This window comes from Marmota monax, unplaced genomic scaffold, assembly GCF_021218885.2.
Source record: "Marmota monax isolate L192 unplaced genomic scaffold, Marmota_monax_Labrador192_F-V1.1 WCK01_AAM20220418_F8-fsc00041, whole genome shotgun sequence".
NCBI classification, from domain to species: Eukaryota; Metazoa; Chordata; class Mammalia; order Rodentia; family Sciuridae; genus Marmota; species Marmota monax.
The window spans coordinates 7,039,459-7,057,628 of NW_026695238.1; the positions used below are offsets into that span (position 1 = coordinate 7,039,459).

General features: G+C 36.3%; 1 protein-coding gene across 3 annotated transcripts in view; it reads left to right on the plus strand.

Moving 5' to 3' along the window:
- Window positions 1–18,170, plus strand: part of Acsl3 (acyl-CoA synthetase long chain family member 3) — a 73,263-nt gene that overhangs the window by 33,388 nt on the left and 21,705 nt on the right. For all 3 annotated transcript variants that reach the window (XM_046439875.2, XM_046439876.2, XM_046439877.2), the window contains one exon: window positions 12,524–12,941. In XM_046439875.2, coding sequence (XP_046295831.1) covers window positions 12,564–12,941 — 378 coding nt within the window. In that variant the 5' untranslated portion in view covers window positions 12,524–12,563. The remainder of the gene's footprint in view (window positions 1–12,523; window positions 12,942–18,170) is intronic.

Below are 18,170 nucleotides of genomic sequence, written 5' to 3' on the forward strand. Positions count from 1 at the left end.
TTAACATCATTTTTATACACTCTGAAAATGTATCATTTGAGAGCAATTTTGTGGGTGGACGTTAATCTTCCTTATTTTATGTATAGTTGTTTCCATAATCCAAAGATTTGTCCTCACTTTTCTGTCAATGACAGAAAATCCTTCTGCTCCTTCATTTTTTCGAAGGCTTTTGTATTCTTCATTCCTTCCAAGACTCTTGTATCTCAAATAATAGAGGTCACACAGAGAAAGATCTTCCTTACTATTTGATTATTAAGATTTTAGACAATTACTAATTAAAGTGATACAAGATGTAAACTCTTGACATAATGCAGCTGATCATTTACATAGGACATTTTAAAAACACATTTGAAGTGTTTGAACCTAGCTATCCATTATCACACAGTTTCACATTTTAAGAATTGGTGTTTGCTCATCTATCATTTTATGAATAATAATAGGTCATTTTCTTTTAATGCTGTTAAACTTGACTCTTCTTGTTATTTTAATGAGCAATTCTGAGAATAGTAAAGAAGGGAGTTATTATATTTTTCGTGATGCAAGATTAATATACTTTGACCCGCATTTATATATTTAGAGATAATTGCTTTAAAATCTTGAGTTGTTTATTTTTTCCACTATGGTCAGTCATATAACCTAGTGTACCTGTGTATGCATTTTTCTTTTCTTGCCCTTTCACTAAAATGAGCAAGATATAGACTCCTTCTGGGCCAATGCATGTATACTCTTCCTTCAGTATCATCAGGGAATTTGTTCTGAGACCTCTGTACGTACCAAAATATGAGGATGCTTAAATTTCTTACAGAAGGGGCTATTTGTATATTACCTGTGCACATCCTCCTATATATTTTAAATAGTCTGTAAATTACTTAGAATACCTAATACAATGTGATGCTATGTAGATAGTTGTTTTAACTTTACTGACTGGAGAATAATGACAAAAATATAATTTTTTTCAGTTTAGACACAATTAAAAGTTGTTTCAATATATTCAACCATGGTTGTTTGAATCTGTGGATGAAGAACCCATTAATATACAGGGATGATTGTACCTATAAATCTCTATAAGTGGCTGCATCACAGTCCATTTAGTTTCTCAGTCATTCTTTGATAAGTAGATCTTTAGATTGTTTTCCTCTTTTAGTTGTTTATTTTTTTCCTTTTTTGGTCACTGAAACAATACTTCCATATCTTCCAAGCTTTGCCTTTAGACTGGGCCACTTACTACCCCTTCTTGATGTAGTCATCTATACCTCCTTCTTCCTTCTAAAGCCTTAAATAGCTGAATACCAGAATAGTAGGCTTCCTGTTACTCTAGAGATGAATGATTTCAGTATCTTTCCAATACTCTGGTCTTCACTTCCTTGACAGCCTGCCTTTAAGTGATTTTGTATTCCATTTTGCATTTGTTACCCCCTTCTTCCTGATCATAACCTGGATCTCCACAGGAACCCAACTCTCATTCTCTGTAATCGGAATTTAAAGGATTGGTCTCAGACTGTCACCTCTTATGGTTCTAATGTGACCCAGGATCTAATTTTATTGATTCTGTCTTTTGATAAACTGTCTCCTCAGGCTGATGAGTGTGCTTGCTTGCCTTCCTTAACTTAATTCTCTGATGAATCATTATAATCACATCATTAGAAACAATCTCAGTTCCCTTTGTCCTCTCTCTCCTTTCCATTTGTTCCTGGGGCCTCTGTGGGCCAAACTGCCCAGTGTGGGCTGCCACACTCTTTTCTGGAGTTAAGGTTGGGTAGGTGGGGTACCTGGAAGATTCCCAAGGCTGGGTCAGTGAAGCTGCTGGGTGCAGCTGCCCTGCTGTTTCATGGGACCCTGTGTGGGTGGATTCTCCAGATAGAGCTATGCATCAGGATCCTGGTTGGGGTTGGCAGGGTGGGGGATGTACTGTGCCCTTTATCCAGGGCAATGCAGTGCTGTAGTAACTAGGAGGCTTGTAAAGATTGCAGGCTTTTCCAACAGCAAATGCCTTAGGTATTTGTGGTGTGTGGGGGAATTCCCCACTTGGTCAAGTTCTTGGTTCAGGGTTGATCTCCACAGACAGGATGGTAGCTGCTTTGTGCTTAACTTCCTTCTTTATGAGGCTGTTTTGTGTTTCTGTGCTTTACAACATCTCTGTCACATCCACATTGCACTCAGGTGCTCTGCCTCAGACATTCCAGTGGAATAGTTCCTGGTTTTTCCTTGTTTTGGTACTTTGCTCTGGAGGGAAGTGTGCCAGACATCTCTGGTTAGCCTTCTTGCTCATGTTCCCTTCCTCACTTTGCACTTGCTTACAAAGTAAAGAAAGCACATTGTCATGTGAGTATTAGCCATCTGCATTTTCTTTCTCTACAGCCCAGTTTTCCTCTTGTTGCTTTTTAAATTTATGGACACTTTTCATATTTTGTCATTGTTACTTTTCCCCCCGAGTCTTGTTTTCCTTTTGATTTTTAAATTGTTTCAACTTACAAAACTGTTAAATCTTTAAAGTTTATGGAGGAGAAGAATTTGTGAGAAAAATTTGAAAAATATGGGTCTTTAAAATTGTAGTTCCCAAGCATTATTATACATAAAACTCACGTGGTTTCTATTTGAAGATACGCACGCCATTAGAGTTTGCATTTTATAGCTGTTGGGGTGGTAAGGAAGAGGCATATTTGAGTAAACCTTATTTCAAATAACCTCTAAGGTAATTCTGATACTGTAATTGGTTAGTACATGGACCATGTTTGAGAGACACTGTTGTAAATCTATATTCAGAGTAGTAAAATATTAGCAAAGCAGTAGAAAAATAGATCAGAGAGACAGAATAGCTGTTATAAATATCCAAGGGTAAATGAGAAGTTTTTAGTGAACGTGGTATTTTGGTTAACTGGGAGAAGTTTAGGAGGTTCTTGAGAAAAAAACATTCTTTATAGGAAAGTAAAGTCTGTTTAAAAATCTGGATGAAGGGCTGGGGCTGTGGCTCAGTGGTAGAGCCCTTACCTCATGTGTGAGGCACTGGGTTTGATTCTCAGCATCACATATAAATAAATGAATAAAGTATGACCCATCAACAACTAAAAAAATTTTTTTAAAAATCTGGATGAAAAATTATGTAAATACTAGAAAAAATATGAGTCTATTAGCTTAATCTTTGGATAGATAAAACCAGTTAGACTGGCAACCTAGAAAGAAAAGATTGACAGATCTGTTTACTTTTCAGAGTTAATACAAATGTAGAAATATGAAAAATTGCCCTTGACTAGATTTCTAAGTTCTTTACATTTTTCTATAGCCAATAAATAGGGTGCAATTTGCCAAAGATTTATAATTCTACCTAATTTTTCTAAAATAAAAATTCCACCTCCGTCTTACTTCACCTGGGTAGCTGGGATTACAGATGTGTACTGGGCCTGGTTTACATATTGCTTCCTGAACACATGCTGCTTCTGGTACTTGTTCAAGCCCCTTTTTTCCTATCCCTGTCCTCACTTAATTTTCATGATTTTAATAAATTGTTATTTGTGCTTTTTACTGCATTCTTCCTGAAGTGCTATTTATGCTCAGTGATTAATACTTACAAAAAGTTTTATATTTTAACCTATGATTTATTTTATATTATGCCTATGATCCATTATTGTTAATTTTTTTATATGGTATAAGGAAGGAGGTCCAACTTTATTCTCTTATGTTGATATTTATTTGTTTTAGTGTCATTTGTTGAAAAGACTGTTCTTTCTCTAAATACTGTCACCCTTATGAAATCCAGTTGTCCATAATATAAGTGTTTATTTCTGGACTTGAAGATCTGTTCCACTGATCAGTATGTCTGTCCTTTTCCTAATACCCTCATTGTGATGATTACAGTTGCTTTGTGATAAGTTTTGGAATGAAAATATATAGGTCCTTCAAGTTCATTCTTCTTTTTTGATTGTTTTAGCTATATTAGATAATTTGAGATTCCATATGAATTGTATAGGATCAATTTACCAGTTTCTGAAAAAAAAAGCTGAAATTTTAATGAGTCTATATATTGATTTGAGGCATATTGCCATTTATTATTATTATTTTTATTATTTATTTTTGTATGCGGTGTTGGTGATCGACCCCAGAGCCTCACACATGCTAGGCAAGTACTCTGCCACTGAGCTACAGCTCCAGCCCCAAGGCATATTGCCATTTTAACATTAAATCTTCTAGTCTGTGAACAGGGGATATTTTTCTATTTATTTAGATCTTCTTTAATATCCTTGAACAATGTTTTGTGGTTTTCAGGGTACAAATTTTATAGTTCTTGATATAGTTAAGAGTATTATTATCTAAGTATTATTTAAAAGTATTATTATATAAGTATTATTATTTAAGTATTATTTCTGATATTATAAATTGTTACTTTAATTTCATTTTCTTATTTGTCATTGCTAGTATATAAACATAAATTGACTTTTCTATATTTATCTGATAGTAGAATATAAAAATCAAAATGGAAGCTGGGTGCTGTGGTGCACACGAGTAATCCCAGTTACTCTGGAGGCTAAGGCAGAAGAATTGCAAGTTTTAGGTCAGCTTTGGCAACTTGGTGAGACCCTGTCTCAAAATAAAAGATATGAAGGGCTAGGGATATAGTTTAGTGGCAGAATGCCCAGGGTTCAATTCCTAATACCACTCCCCCGCCACCGCCCAGGCCCCACTATACACAGAGGAGATTGTAGAAACTACAATAGGAGAGGAGAAATCCTTTTCTGAGCCAGAGATTTGCTGAAAAGAGGTAGATGACCACACAGATATCATGTTAGAAATTGATTCCACCAGAGGGAGCTATTTTCCCAAACCTAATATCTTGCAAGAATGGAGAAATAACAGAGTTCAGTTTTGCCTCCTGACCTGGCATTTTCAGTGGACTTAAACATTTTTACCACCACTAATTTGCATCAGTTTCCAACTTATCTCAGTCCTGCTTACCTCCCCCAAAGAATGATGCCAAGCTGCATGGATCCACTTATGGTTAAAAAAGACCAAGTTCACTTTCTTTGGTGGATGCTTGTTCTGAGCCTGTGTTTCTTGATTGGCAAATTTGTTTTGTACCAAGTAAAACTATCTTTGCTTTTATTTTAGCGTTGTTTATCAGTTCTTAGCTTATGCATCCTTAAAGGTAAAAGGATGTCTCTTATCTCTTGTCAGAACATTTCTGACACCAAATGTATGGATTTTCTACATCAAACACTTCTCCAGTTCTCTGGATACCAATTGGGTACATTTTACTTTAGTTCTGACAACTACCCAGAGTTAGCACATGTTTCATAGATTAAGGACTCATTCTGACAAGATTGTCCTTGTCCTTCAGACACTAATTACAAGTAGTGGGTCCCCAGGTCACCCACACTGCTGTCTGATGTGGCTACAAAAATTGGGAGCTAGCCTTCTTGTCAAGTTTGATAATTTGCTGTAATATACTCAAGGAAACACTTTATTTCCAATTGCCAGTTTATTATAAAGAATATAATAAAGGATACAGATGAAGCCACATGACCAAGTACATAGGTTGAAGTCTCGAAGGGTCTCTGGAGTGCAGGGCTTTAGTACATGTGGAACTGCGGTGTGCCACTCTATAGCACATTGTTTAGGATTTTTACAGATTCTGTTACATAATTGATGAAATCATTGGACATTGGTATTAGCTCAATCTCCAGCCCGTCATTATTCCCCATAGGTAAGAGATAGGGTTGAAAGCTCCAGTTCTAGTCATGTAGCTACTAGCAACTAGCCCCTTGTGGTAACTAGCCCCCATCCTCCAACAGTCACTTCATTAATAAAATTTGAGGTAAAGAGTGTGTTATGGAATAATAAAAGACCCTTATCCCTCCCTTATCACTCAGAAACTCCAAGGATTTTAGGACTTCTGTGCCAGGAACCAGGAATAAAGACCAAATATGCACTATCTATATCATTCTTTCATAATAACACAATCTTGTATCCCTACAATCTTGCTGAATCCTATATTTGAATTGCTTTTTAGTGGATTTCTTATGATTTTATGAATAGTTTTTAAGTTAAATCATGATATTTTAAGTTCAAAATGCAAACTTGCAAAGTTAAATTTCAGAAAACAGAAAGATAAACGAGATTGATAAGTCCTTAGCTAAACTAACCAAAAGAAAAAGAAGACCCAAATTAATGAAATTAGAAATGAAAGAGGAGGGGCTGGGGTTATGGCTCAGTGGTGGAGTGCTAGCCTCGAATGTGCAAGGCCCTGAGTTTGATCCTCAGCACCATATATAAATAAATAAAATAAAGTTATGTGTCCAACTACAACTATAAAATAAATATTAAAAAAATAAATGAAAGAGGAGAAATCACCACAGACATCAGAGAAATCCAGAGGATGATTAGGGACTATTTTGGAAACCTACACTCCACTAGAAGAATTGGATACATTTCTAGACGCATGACCTGCCACAGTTGAATCAAGAGGACAGAGAAAGCCTAAACAGCCCAATGACTTGCAGTGAGGTAGAAGCAATAATAAAAGCCTTCCAACAAAGAAAAGTCCAGGACCGATGAATTCTCAGGTGAATTCTACCAGACATTTAAAGAAGAACTAATGCCAGTGCTCCTCAAATAATTCCATTAAATAAAAAGGGATAGGACACTTCCAGATTCATTTTGTGAGGCCAGTATCACCCTAATACCCAATTCAGATAAGGATACATCAAGGAAAGAAAACTAAAGACCAGTATGCCTAATGAAAAATCCTTAATAAATAAAAAATCCTTAATAAAATACTAGCAAATTATATTCAATAACATACTAAGAAGATTGTACATCATAACCAAGTAGCTTTTATTCCAAGGTTGCATTGATGGCTTAATATATGCAAGTCAATAAATGTAATTCACCACATAAATAGAATCATGGACAAAAATCACTTAGTCATCTCAGTAGCCTTTGACAAAATTCAGCACCCATTCATGAAAATGCACTGAAGAAATTAGGCATCAAAGGAACTTAACATCATAAAGGCTGTATACAACAAAGTCAGGTCATAGTGAATGGGGGAAAACGGAAAGCATTTGCTTTAAAATCTGGAACAAGAAAAGGATGTCCACTCTCACCACTCTTATTCAATATAGTACTAGAAATTCTAGCCAGAGTAATTAGGCAAAACAAGGAAATAAAGGGATAAATAGAAAAGGAAGAATTTAAATTACTGCGTTTGCAGATGATATAGTTCTATATTTAGAAGGTCAAAAAAAAAGTTCTACTAGGAGATTGCTGTAGCTAACAAATTAAGCAAAATAGCTTAATATACATACAAACCTACAAAAATCAATAGTTTTTTTTATATACCAACAGTCTGCTGAGAAAGAAATCAGAAAAATAATCCCACTCAAAATAACCTCAAAAAATCCAAACAGAAATCAAGCAAACCTGGAAATAAATCTAACCAAGGAGGTGAAAGTCCTTTATGATGAAAACCAAAATGCTGAAGAAAAAAATTGAAGATATAATAAGATAGAAAGACCTCCCATGTTTGTAAATGGGAAGAATTAATATAATTAAAGTGACCATATTACAAAAGCAATATACCGATTCAGTGCAGTCCTCATCACAATGCCAATGACATTCTTCACAGAACTGGAAAAAACAGTCCTAAATTAATTTGGAAGAATAAAAGACCCTGAATAGCCAAAGCAGTTCTAAGCCAAAAAAGCAATGCTCAAAGCATCATAATACCTGACTTCAAATTATATACTATGGAGCTATAGTAACATAAAATAGACACATAGACCAAGCTACACAACAGAAGGCAGAGACAAACCCACACACGTAGTCATCTGATCCTTGACAGAGGTGCCCAAAACATACATTGGAGAAAAGACAAACTTTTAAATAAATGACGTTGGGAAAACATGTACAATGATGAGACTAGATCCTTATCTCTTACCTTGCACAAAAATCAACTAAAAAAAATGGATCAAAAACCTAGGAATTAGAGAGAAACTATGCAATTCCTAAAGAAAATGTAGGGTTAGCACTCCCAATATATAGGCACAGGCAACATCTAAAGCTCAGGAAATAATGCCCAGAATTAATAAGTAGGATGACATCAAATTGAAAAGCTTCTATACAACAAAGGAAACAGCTAAGAATGGGAGAAAATATTTGTCAGCTACTCTTCTGACAGGATTGATATCTAGGGCATATAAAGAACTCAAAAAACAAAACAAAATCCCAAACAGACAACCTAAGTAATAAATGGGCAAATGAACTAAACTGATTTGTATTTCTTTCTCAAAGAAGAAATACAAGTGATCAACAAACATAGACAAAAAGTTCAACATCTTTAACAATTAGGGAACTTCAAATCAAAATTACACTGAGATTTCATCTTATTCCAGTTAGAATGGCTGCCATTAAGAATATAAAAAATATAAATGTTGGAAATGATGTGGAGAAAAAGGAACATTTGTTGGTAGGATAAAATTAGTACATCTACTAAGGAAATGAGTATGTAGGTTCCTCAAAAGACTAGGAATGGAACTACATATGATCCAGCTGTACCAGTCCTCAGTATTTATCCTGAAGAATTGAAGTCATCATACTACAGTGATACATATGTTCCCATGTTTATAGTAGCACAATTCACAACAGCCAAACTATGTAACCAGACTAGGTGCTCATCAATGGATGAATGGATAAAGAAAATGTGGTGTGTAATATAAAATGGAATTTTATTCAGCCACAAAGAAGAATGAAATTAGGTCATTTGCAGGAAAATGGATGGAGCTTGAGAATATTATTTTAAGTGCAATAAGTCAGAACGTCAAAGGTCATATGTTTTATTCTCATGTGGAAGCTAGAGAGGATAGAGGACAAGAAAGGTGGTGGTGGTGGAATCTCATGAAAGTCAAAGGGAGATCAATAGAGTAGAAGAAAGGGACTAGGGGAAGGGTGGAAGGGAAGGAACGGGGAAATACTGGGGAATAATATTGGCCAAATTTTTGTGTATGTATGAATATGTAACAACAAATCCCCCCATTAGGTATAATTATGATGCACCAATAAAAATACAGAAAATAAATTTCAGAGTACTTAAATAATATCATTCTCCTGGTTATTAGTGTACATTTTTTTTTTGTTGTTGTTACTCTGATGTCCTCAAAATAGCAAGACCATTTGTTTTATGTGCCATTTTCCTGAATGGAGACCTTCATTGTCTCTCCATGACCTTTATGGCAATGATCCATATTCTTTGGACTGGTCTTCAAAATATTATACAATATGTTGTCTAAGAAAACAGCCTGGGAGGGTGAACAGAACCTGGGCCCCATTTGGAGTCCTAGCTTCTCCCCAGTTGTGCATGAGCAAATTTGGAGGTGTTTCTTATCTTGTAAGAGAATTGGATTTTTAATTTTTAAAGCATAGTTTTCTTTATTTCCTTGAACGTATTCATGCTTTGATCTCTTTTAAATTAAGTCTGACATCTGGGTCTTCTCAGGGACAACTTCTGCCTGCTTGCTTCCATTTTATATGTGTCATATTTGCTATTTGTTTGCATGCCTCATAATTTTGTGTTGTAAACTGGACATTTTAGATAGTATTGTATAACAACTCTGATTAGTGATCTCCCTTTTCTTCCAGGACTTCTTGCTATTGTGGTGTTTGTTTGCTTAGTGACTTGGTTAAAGTAGTTCACTGAGCTTTTTCTTTCTTGCATAGTATACTGATACTGCTCCTCTGAGGGCACATTCTTGGGCCCGCACACAGTCTTCCCTTCTCAAGTGGTGACAGCAGTTTTAGCAGAGTTCACTTTAACTGTCTCTTTCTCTGCTTTCCTTGTTAAGTTTGTAAGTATTCTGTCTCTGTTGGTATCACAGCCAGCAGTTATTCTTTACTAATTAATTGTTGGGTAATTAAAAAAAAAATCATTTTGGACAGAGCTCTGGGCCATAAATAGCTCCTTAAAATACATGCCTTTTCATAGGGGTTGTACCAGAGGCTGGTCTTTTGGGTTTTTCAGGAACCTTAGAGGGTTCTTCCTGGTTTTCTGTTAAAAATTTGATTGGCTTATTCTTTTACTTAAATGCTTTCATGTTGCCATCAACTTCGTGTTAATTGCTCACCACCAAAGTCTTTGTAATTTTTGACAGTGCCATCAGACATGAACTACTCCATTTTCTGTTCCACATAAAGTCAATCTTAGAAATTACTAAGGAGTTTTCTGTTCTTGCTGCCTGTGTCTCTGGCCTGTGCAGAACCTTTATGCCATTGATATGGAGGCTGGGGCAGTGGCTTGGTTTTTCTTCTCTGCTTATGAGTGGTATGCTAGGCCATGGATTTAGGTACTGATGTCAGTTTGGAGTTTCTCTACCTGCCTGGAACCTCTGCCTTAAAAGCGAACTAAAATCATTTCGGAAAGCAGTATAGGGATCCTTCAAAAGATTAGGAACAGAACCACCATATTACCCAGCTATTCCACTCCGTGGTATTTATCCTAAAGAACTAAAATCAGCACACTGTTGTAATACATGCATGTCATTGTTTGTAGCAACACAGTCAACGATAGCCAAATTAAGGAACCAGCCTAGGTGTGCATCAGTAGATGAATGGATAAAGAAAATATGGTATATATACACAATGGAGTTTGCTCATCCATAAAGAACAATGAAATTTTTATTTACTGTTAAATGGTTAGAACTGGAGTGCATCATGCTAAGTGAAATAAGCCAGACTCAGAGAGTCAAATATAATTTCTTCATGTGTGGAAGTTAGAAAGTAAGGAACAAAATGGATCTTGTGAAAATAGAAGGGAGATCAGTAGAGTAGAAGAAGGGAACCAAGAAGGAGGGAGGGGGAAGAAGGAGGGGAAGAACTGGGGAATGAAGTTGATCAAACTAAGCTAGGTGCATGTATGAATATACCACAATGCATTTCAATTTTATATATAACTGCATCCATTAAAAATAAATAGAATAGAGGAAGGGGATCAGAGGGAGGGAAGATGGGAGGAAATGGGGTAGTACTAAGGACTGAAATGGACAGAACTATGTTATGTGTATTGATTCATATGTTAAAATGAACCCTACTGGTTATATATATATATATATATCTCCATGATGCACTTAAAAAATAATAATCTGTACTCACCGTTCTTGTCCTGCTGCACCTGGGATAGAACTCTTGTCTTATAAGTGGAGATTGGGTTAAAGAAGGGATTCCTCAGATCTCTTGACTACACTTTGCTGGAATAGAATTTTTGTAACGTGTTGCTGAGGTGAACTCATAGTCCAGAATTTGGATCAGGGCAGACAACGAGTTAGTAGTTTGCTTCAGTTTTTTTCAAGAATGACATTATTCCCCATGTACCACACAATGGTATTTCCTCTGCCTTGGGCACTCTTTATCTCCACATAGGCACATGGAACACTCTTTTCCTTCTGAGTCTCTGTTTAGAGCCAGGGAAGCTTTCCCTAAGTTTCCATACAAATTACCTTTCCAACATTGTCGCCATCATTTTATCTTTCACTTACTTGGGTTTATTTTTTCCTAATAGCATTTAATACCATTGGGCATGTGTACATACACATGTATGCATTTGCTTGTCTACCTCTCCCAGTAAAAGTGTGGGTCTCTTAAGAGCAGGGACTTTGTCTGTTTTGTTCACCATTGTATAACCCATATTTAGAATAGTGTCTTGAGAGCCTGTTTGGAGGTTCTATCAGGGAAGCACAGCTCCTCCTGTACCCTTGATTGAAGAACAGCCCTCCTTCATTGGGGAAGTTTGTCCTCTTCATCCTCTTTGACTGAGCGTGCAGCTTCAGGAGGGACACAGGTGGAGCAGTGAGGAGGGAAGGGATACCCACCTAATCAGCCAGATGAGCTGAATCAACCTGGTGATCAGTAGGGTGACAGATGTTGCAGCTAGAGCAGCTCACATCCTAGAACAGTATCTAACACAGTAAAGTTTCAATAAATTTGATGAATGAAGAGTATAAAATGACCACAGTTTATCGCCTTGTTGCTTCATTTTACTGCCTCAGTTGGCAGATATTTAGAAGTACTGTGAAAAATGAATTTTACATGTTTGCCAACTCCAGTACTTGCTAGAGTGAGAATGGTGTTCACAGGGTAAGAGTTCAGGGATTATTTAGTAATGGCTTCTGCTTGAGTCATGAAAGAGAAGAATGTGGCATTTATGCACAATATTTACCATCTTTAATGTAGTGGGATGCTAAAGGACAGGAAATGAGTAAATTTTTGGTCCCCCACCCCTTTCTGGCTTGCTCCCCTACTTAACTACTGGGAAGGGTTAGGTTGGAAAGGCCACCAGTTTACAGTGTGATGTGGAAACTTCTCTAATTTCATTGTTACTGAATTTGGTACAAATGAGACTATTAGAAGCTTCAGGATATTGGTAGGGGACAGAATATTAATTCCTGCCTGATTGGGAAAGTTTGTTTGCTTGACTAATATGAAGAACTGTTCGTTAAAGTTATTTTAAAATAATTTCAAACTAATGTATTTTCCTTCCTTCTAGATTTTTGTTGAAACCTGTTAATTCTACTTCTTGAACACTTATGAATAACCACGTGTCTTCAAAATCATCTACCATGAAGCTAAAACAGACTATCAATCCCATTCTTTTGTATTTCATACATTTTATAATATTACTTTATACTATTATAACATATATTCCATTTTATTTTTTATCTGAGTCAAGACAAGAGAAATCAAACCAAATTAAAGCAAAACCTGTAAATTCAAACCCTGAGTCTGCATACAGAGCTATTAATAGTTTAGATGGTTTGGTTTCAGTATTGTACCCTGGATGTGATACACTAGATAAAATTTTTATGTATGCAAAAAACAAATTTAAGGACAAAAGACTCTTGGGAACACGTGAAATATTAAACGAGGAAGATGAAATACAACCAAATGGAAAACTTTTTAAAAAGGTAAGGTAATATTTCATTGCTTTTGACTTCCCTCTGAATACAGTGTACTTTAGAAGTGGTGGCAAGGGACAAGTGACAAGTATAGCCTTCTTCTGCTGGAATTTGCTGATGTTGGAGGAGAAAGGGGACTAGACTATGTTTTCATCTCTCTGAACCTCATAAACCTAATTTATTCTGCAATTTTCAGAAAGATATTTAGAATGCCCCCTGCTCTGGGGCTTTTTTGAATCTGATTATCTCACAGGGCTTAGAATAGAATGTCATGTAGTTTTGGCTATGAAACTGTATTCCCTGGTTTCCAGAAGCACCTGGGTACTTGAGATGCCTCCATGTTTTGGGTGTGGACCTTCTGTTTCTGATTTTCATGTGGGTTGCTGTGGGTACATAATGTCTTAATACTTTGATTATGGCAATTGAATGGTTTAAAAAATATCTTTTTATAACTATAGAGGAACCTGCCATTATTGATTTGAAACAGAACAAGCTGTCCCCAGAGTTAGAGAAACATAGTTATTAAGAGCCTGGAATCCTGCCTGTAATCCCAGTGACCAGGAAGCCAAAGCAAGAGGATTGCAAGTTCCAAGCTGGCCTTGGAAACTCAAGACCCTCTCACAAAATTAAAAACAAAAACAAAACCCCCCAAACGGGCTGGGGATGTAGCATAGTGGTGCCCCTGGGTTCAATTCCCAGGGGGCGGGGGGAAAGCCTGGACTCCAGATGCAGACTGTAGATTTGAATTTTATCTTTGCCTCTTACTGGTCTGTGACTTTGGAAAAGTCAAATTTGCCTCAGTTCTTTTATCTTTAATATGGAGATAATGATCATCACATTTGTTGTTATTTTTTGTGAGCCAAGCTGTTTTGAGATCTTTACATTCATCAACTTTCTAGAGTTTAAATGACCCTAAGAATTAATATTAATGTCTCTTCAGATTATAGCATTGAGGCAGAGATGGGTTAGGTAATTTGACCCTGCTGTATGCATAGATTCCACAAAGCAGGAAGTTTTTGTACTAAAATAAAAAAGGTTAGACAGCGAGACATACTGTTTTTAATCAGCAGTCTTTTCTGTCTGTAGTACAATATTATGAGGCTCTATTCAGTATAGGAAGTTTTTAAGTTTCCTTATGTCAAGAAGATTCACCTATTGTTAGTATTTGCCTCAAACTCTTCAAAAGGTTGTATATAGACTGACTAAAAAAAATGGAATATTTTTCTTGTCTGAAATCAAGTTCATTGGGAAATTGAATTAATTTTTAGGTTTTGTGTGTAATAAATGAAGCAGATATTTTCTTTTGGTCTTCCTGGAGAAGAAAGTGTGCTTGGCCACCAGTTAGCTAAGCCTTGCATTTCTCTTGGCCCTGTGTTGCCTTGTGGCACACAGGAGAGGAGGTGGGTATCTCAGCTGCATGTTAAACATTCTGGGCTTCCCTGGCCCATGGTTTCTCGTTAAACCCATTGTATTGTGGTTGTAACAGCCTTTGTCATGACAGGGTATTAAGTATCCTGACTTCTGTCCATCGTGCCTGCTACCCTGCCACCCTGCCACCGATCAAAACAAAGATAGCTCAGCAGGAGGGTTAGAAGATATACTTTTGATGAAGTATTTTCATTAAAATGATTACCATACTTGAAGGCTTTGGGAGACAACACTTTTAGGGCTTGTTTAAGCTGGGATGTATCTGATATGGTAAAGCAAAGCTATAAATATTGTATACCATACCCTTACAAACCTTATTTCAAAATAATGATTTTATTTTATTTATTTATTTTTTTTGCGATGGTAGGAATCCAACCCAGGGTCTCATGCATGTGAGGCTGGCACTCTACCACTGAGCTATATTCCCATTTGTGAATTTCATAGCTTTGTTTTGCACCAACTGAGAAACAAAGGCACAGAGCAAATTCTGCTATGATTTTGAGGCTTGGTGAGCCTTTTCATGACTATTTGCCTATTCTTCCAAGCTCTATGTTTTATAAAACTATATAGCAAGATAAACATCTTGGCAGGTGTGTGTGTGTATGTGTGTGTGTGTGTGTGTGTGTATCACCTGATTCTCACTGTCCCAGTAGCAATAATGTTTTGTTGAAATGAAGAACTGTGGAAGATTGGATTTCAGAGCAACTTTAAAAATGCATGTGAACCTGAATAGAAAAGAGTTGCAAAAAATGAACATATCAGAAATGGAAAAGACCACACGTCTGGTTCAGATATTTTTTGAGCTAAATATCTGAAATACTTTTAATTTTTTTCTTGTGTATTTGTTACATATTAGAGGATTATATAATCATAGTGCTCACAGAAGACTTTACTGACATTCCTTATAAATTGATCCAAAAAGATAATAGAAACACTTATTTCTGTCCTTGTAAATTGACCTCACTTTCTTTTCCTCAGTGCCTTCCTTTGTGTTGCCTCTTCCTCCAGTCATTTTTTTTACCCTTTAATGTGTATGTATGTGATATTTACTTCCCGATTTGTAAGAACTTTAACATCATAATTCATGTAAAAAGTAATGGGTATCTTGGCCAGGATCTGTGGTTTGGTATTATATCTGTCTCTTCTTGGTTTTCCCTTTGAAACTTGTTCTTTTTCTTGTCATTTTATTTATGAAAGGCACAATTGGGTATACCAAGTTGCTCAAGCAAGATCTTTTATTTAGAGTGCATAGAAGCTAAATGAAGCTAGATGGACTTTCTTGATAAGTTATAGATGGACAGAATACTGCCTCACCCATGCGAGGCAAGTGCTCTATCACTGAGCCACAACCCTAACCCCCAGAAAAAGTACAATTTTTGAATAGTTCTTTCCCAAATAGTGAAAGGAAAAAAAGACCTAGTACTTAATAAAAAGGTTTGACTCAGCTGTCTGAAATCTTGATCCTCACTAGACTGTCTCATCCTTCTGAGTCCTGAATGGTTACATATTTGTGTGCTTTTATCTTATAGTATGTTCTCTATGTTGTCACCATTGTATTTTTATAGTTTTCTTTTAAAGTAAGTGACCATGGTCAGAGCATCTAAGACTATAGGTTCCTGAACAAAACTAAATTACTGAGTTGATATATTCCAGGAAGTAATAGTCAGAATAACATTGATGTTATAAATGTATGTTATACCTTTCATAAAATAGGAATATAGACAAGTGTGAGAGAGGAAAGTGATCTTTGGAGTCATCTTAATCCCCTCCCTAAGTTTTGATGACATAATTGCTCAAAGATTCCCTGACAAGTCATTCAGATAACCATGCTGTGAGGAAAGTTGACCATGTTTACATCATGTATTGGGGCACAGGTAAGAATATTTAAGAAGTGACAGGCAGAGAATGTATGTGATTGTTGATCACAACAGAACTATGGTAGTTAAATGTTCAGATGGGCATGGCTTTTTTTTTTTTTTAAATCAGTCTTAAAAAGTGAGGCAGCCAGCCAGAGGGGAGACAGATAGACTTCCTTGGGCTCAAAATGAAGTTGTACTTAATTATACCATCCATTCCATATTTATCAAATAATTGTTGAGGGCCTCTAACAATAGTGAACAGGTTATGGTGGTTACTCTTCTCTGGATCTTAACATTTGCATGGGAGGAAAAGAGACAATAAGATAACAGAAATGTGATCTTTTGTGAAAAAAATAAAGAGGATTGGTGATCAAGGAAAACCATCCCATCTTAGTATGTTATGATTCAGCTGAGGCCTGAATAACAAGAAAGAACCAACTTTTCAAAGATATGGGTAAAGAAAGTTCTTTGTAGTGGGATAGAGTAGAGTAGTGTCTCAGAGGCACTACTCAGTTGAATGAGGTCTGTCTTTGGGGTGTAGAATTTAAGAAAGCATTTAGATTCTGAGTGCCCTACATACCTGTCTTGCCCTAGCCTAGCTAGTCTGAAGAATAGAGAAGACAAAGTGAATTAATAGGAAGTAGTCAGGGAAGAGGATTTGAGAGGAATACAGAGAGGCATGTCACTTCTAGATCCCCTACTGCTTGTTAGGCCAGGGTAAGGTGTTTGGTTTCTTTTTTAGTGCTGCTGGAAGGGGAAACCTGCAGAATGTTAAACAGGGGAGTGACCTCATTTAAGTGGATTGAAGGGAAAAAGAATGAGGGCAGTTTGACCAATTGGTAGGAGTTCAGGGGAAAGATGGACCAGGATGACAGGGATGGAGGTGGAAAGAAATGACTAGATTCTGAGCATACTTTGTAGATTGAGTTGGTAGAACTTATAGGTGGATTTAGAAATGAGTTGTGAAGATAAATGTCATGGAGAGTGTCTCCTAATTTTTGTGTTGAACAGTTGAGGGGATGGTACAATACTGACAGGAATGACCAAGAGAAAAAACGGGGAGGACAATGAATGAGAATTTTTTTTTTTTTCTTTTTCAAAACTTGCTGAGTTTTGTAGGACTGTTAGATAGCCTACTTGAATGTAAAAAAAATGGGTATCCAAGTTAAGGGTCTGGACTGGAAATGAAAATTCTGAAGACTTTGAAGTAAGCTCTTCAGAATCTGGCTTTTGACAGGAATACTCAGCCATGTGGACTACAGAGTCTAAGTACAGATCAATGTAGGTTATTAAATTTAATGATAGGAAGCTTAGGGAATTTCTGTTTAATTGCTCAGTGAAATATGAGACAGGGTGACCAGATGGATGTATGAAAGGGAGGAAGTAAACAGAAGGTTTCAAAGATATTTCAGAGGGTGAGAAAATGAATATACTAGGGTAGAATAAATAATATGATTGTGAGCTGCAGAGATCTGTGTGCTATATTTAATAAGGTGATTTTTTTTTTTTCCCCTGCAGCAGTATTTAACAACAAAGGCAGAATAACTTAATGAGTTTAGTCTAGGATTGGGCTAACCATAGGGACAACAGTACAGAGTTAGGATTAGAAAATTTTCAGAGCAAGTCAGATAAAACTAAGGAGTGAATATTGTTATCTTAATGAAATCTTTATGAGAAATATAATTACTAGAAGACTCAGTGGTTTAAAGAATTCACTTTATATTTAAATCTGCAAAGATTTTTTTTTTTTTAGTTTTCGGCAGACACATCTGTGTGTGTATGTGGTGCTGAGGATCGAACCCAGGCCACACGCATGCCAGGCGAGCGCGCTACCCCTTGAGCCACATCCCCACCCCAAAATCTGCAAAGATTTTAACTTATGTTTTCTATATATAAGGAAACCCTTGAATTAAATTTGATTTGATTTCTTTGCCACATGGTGAAATCACAT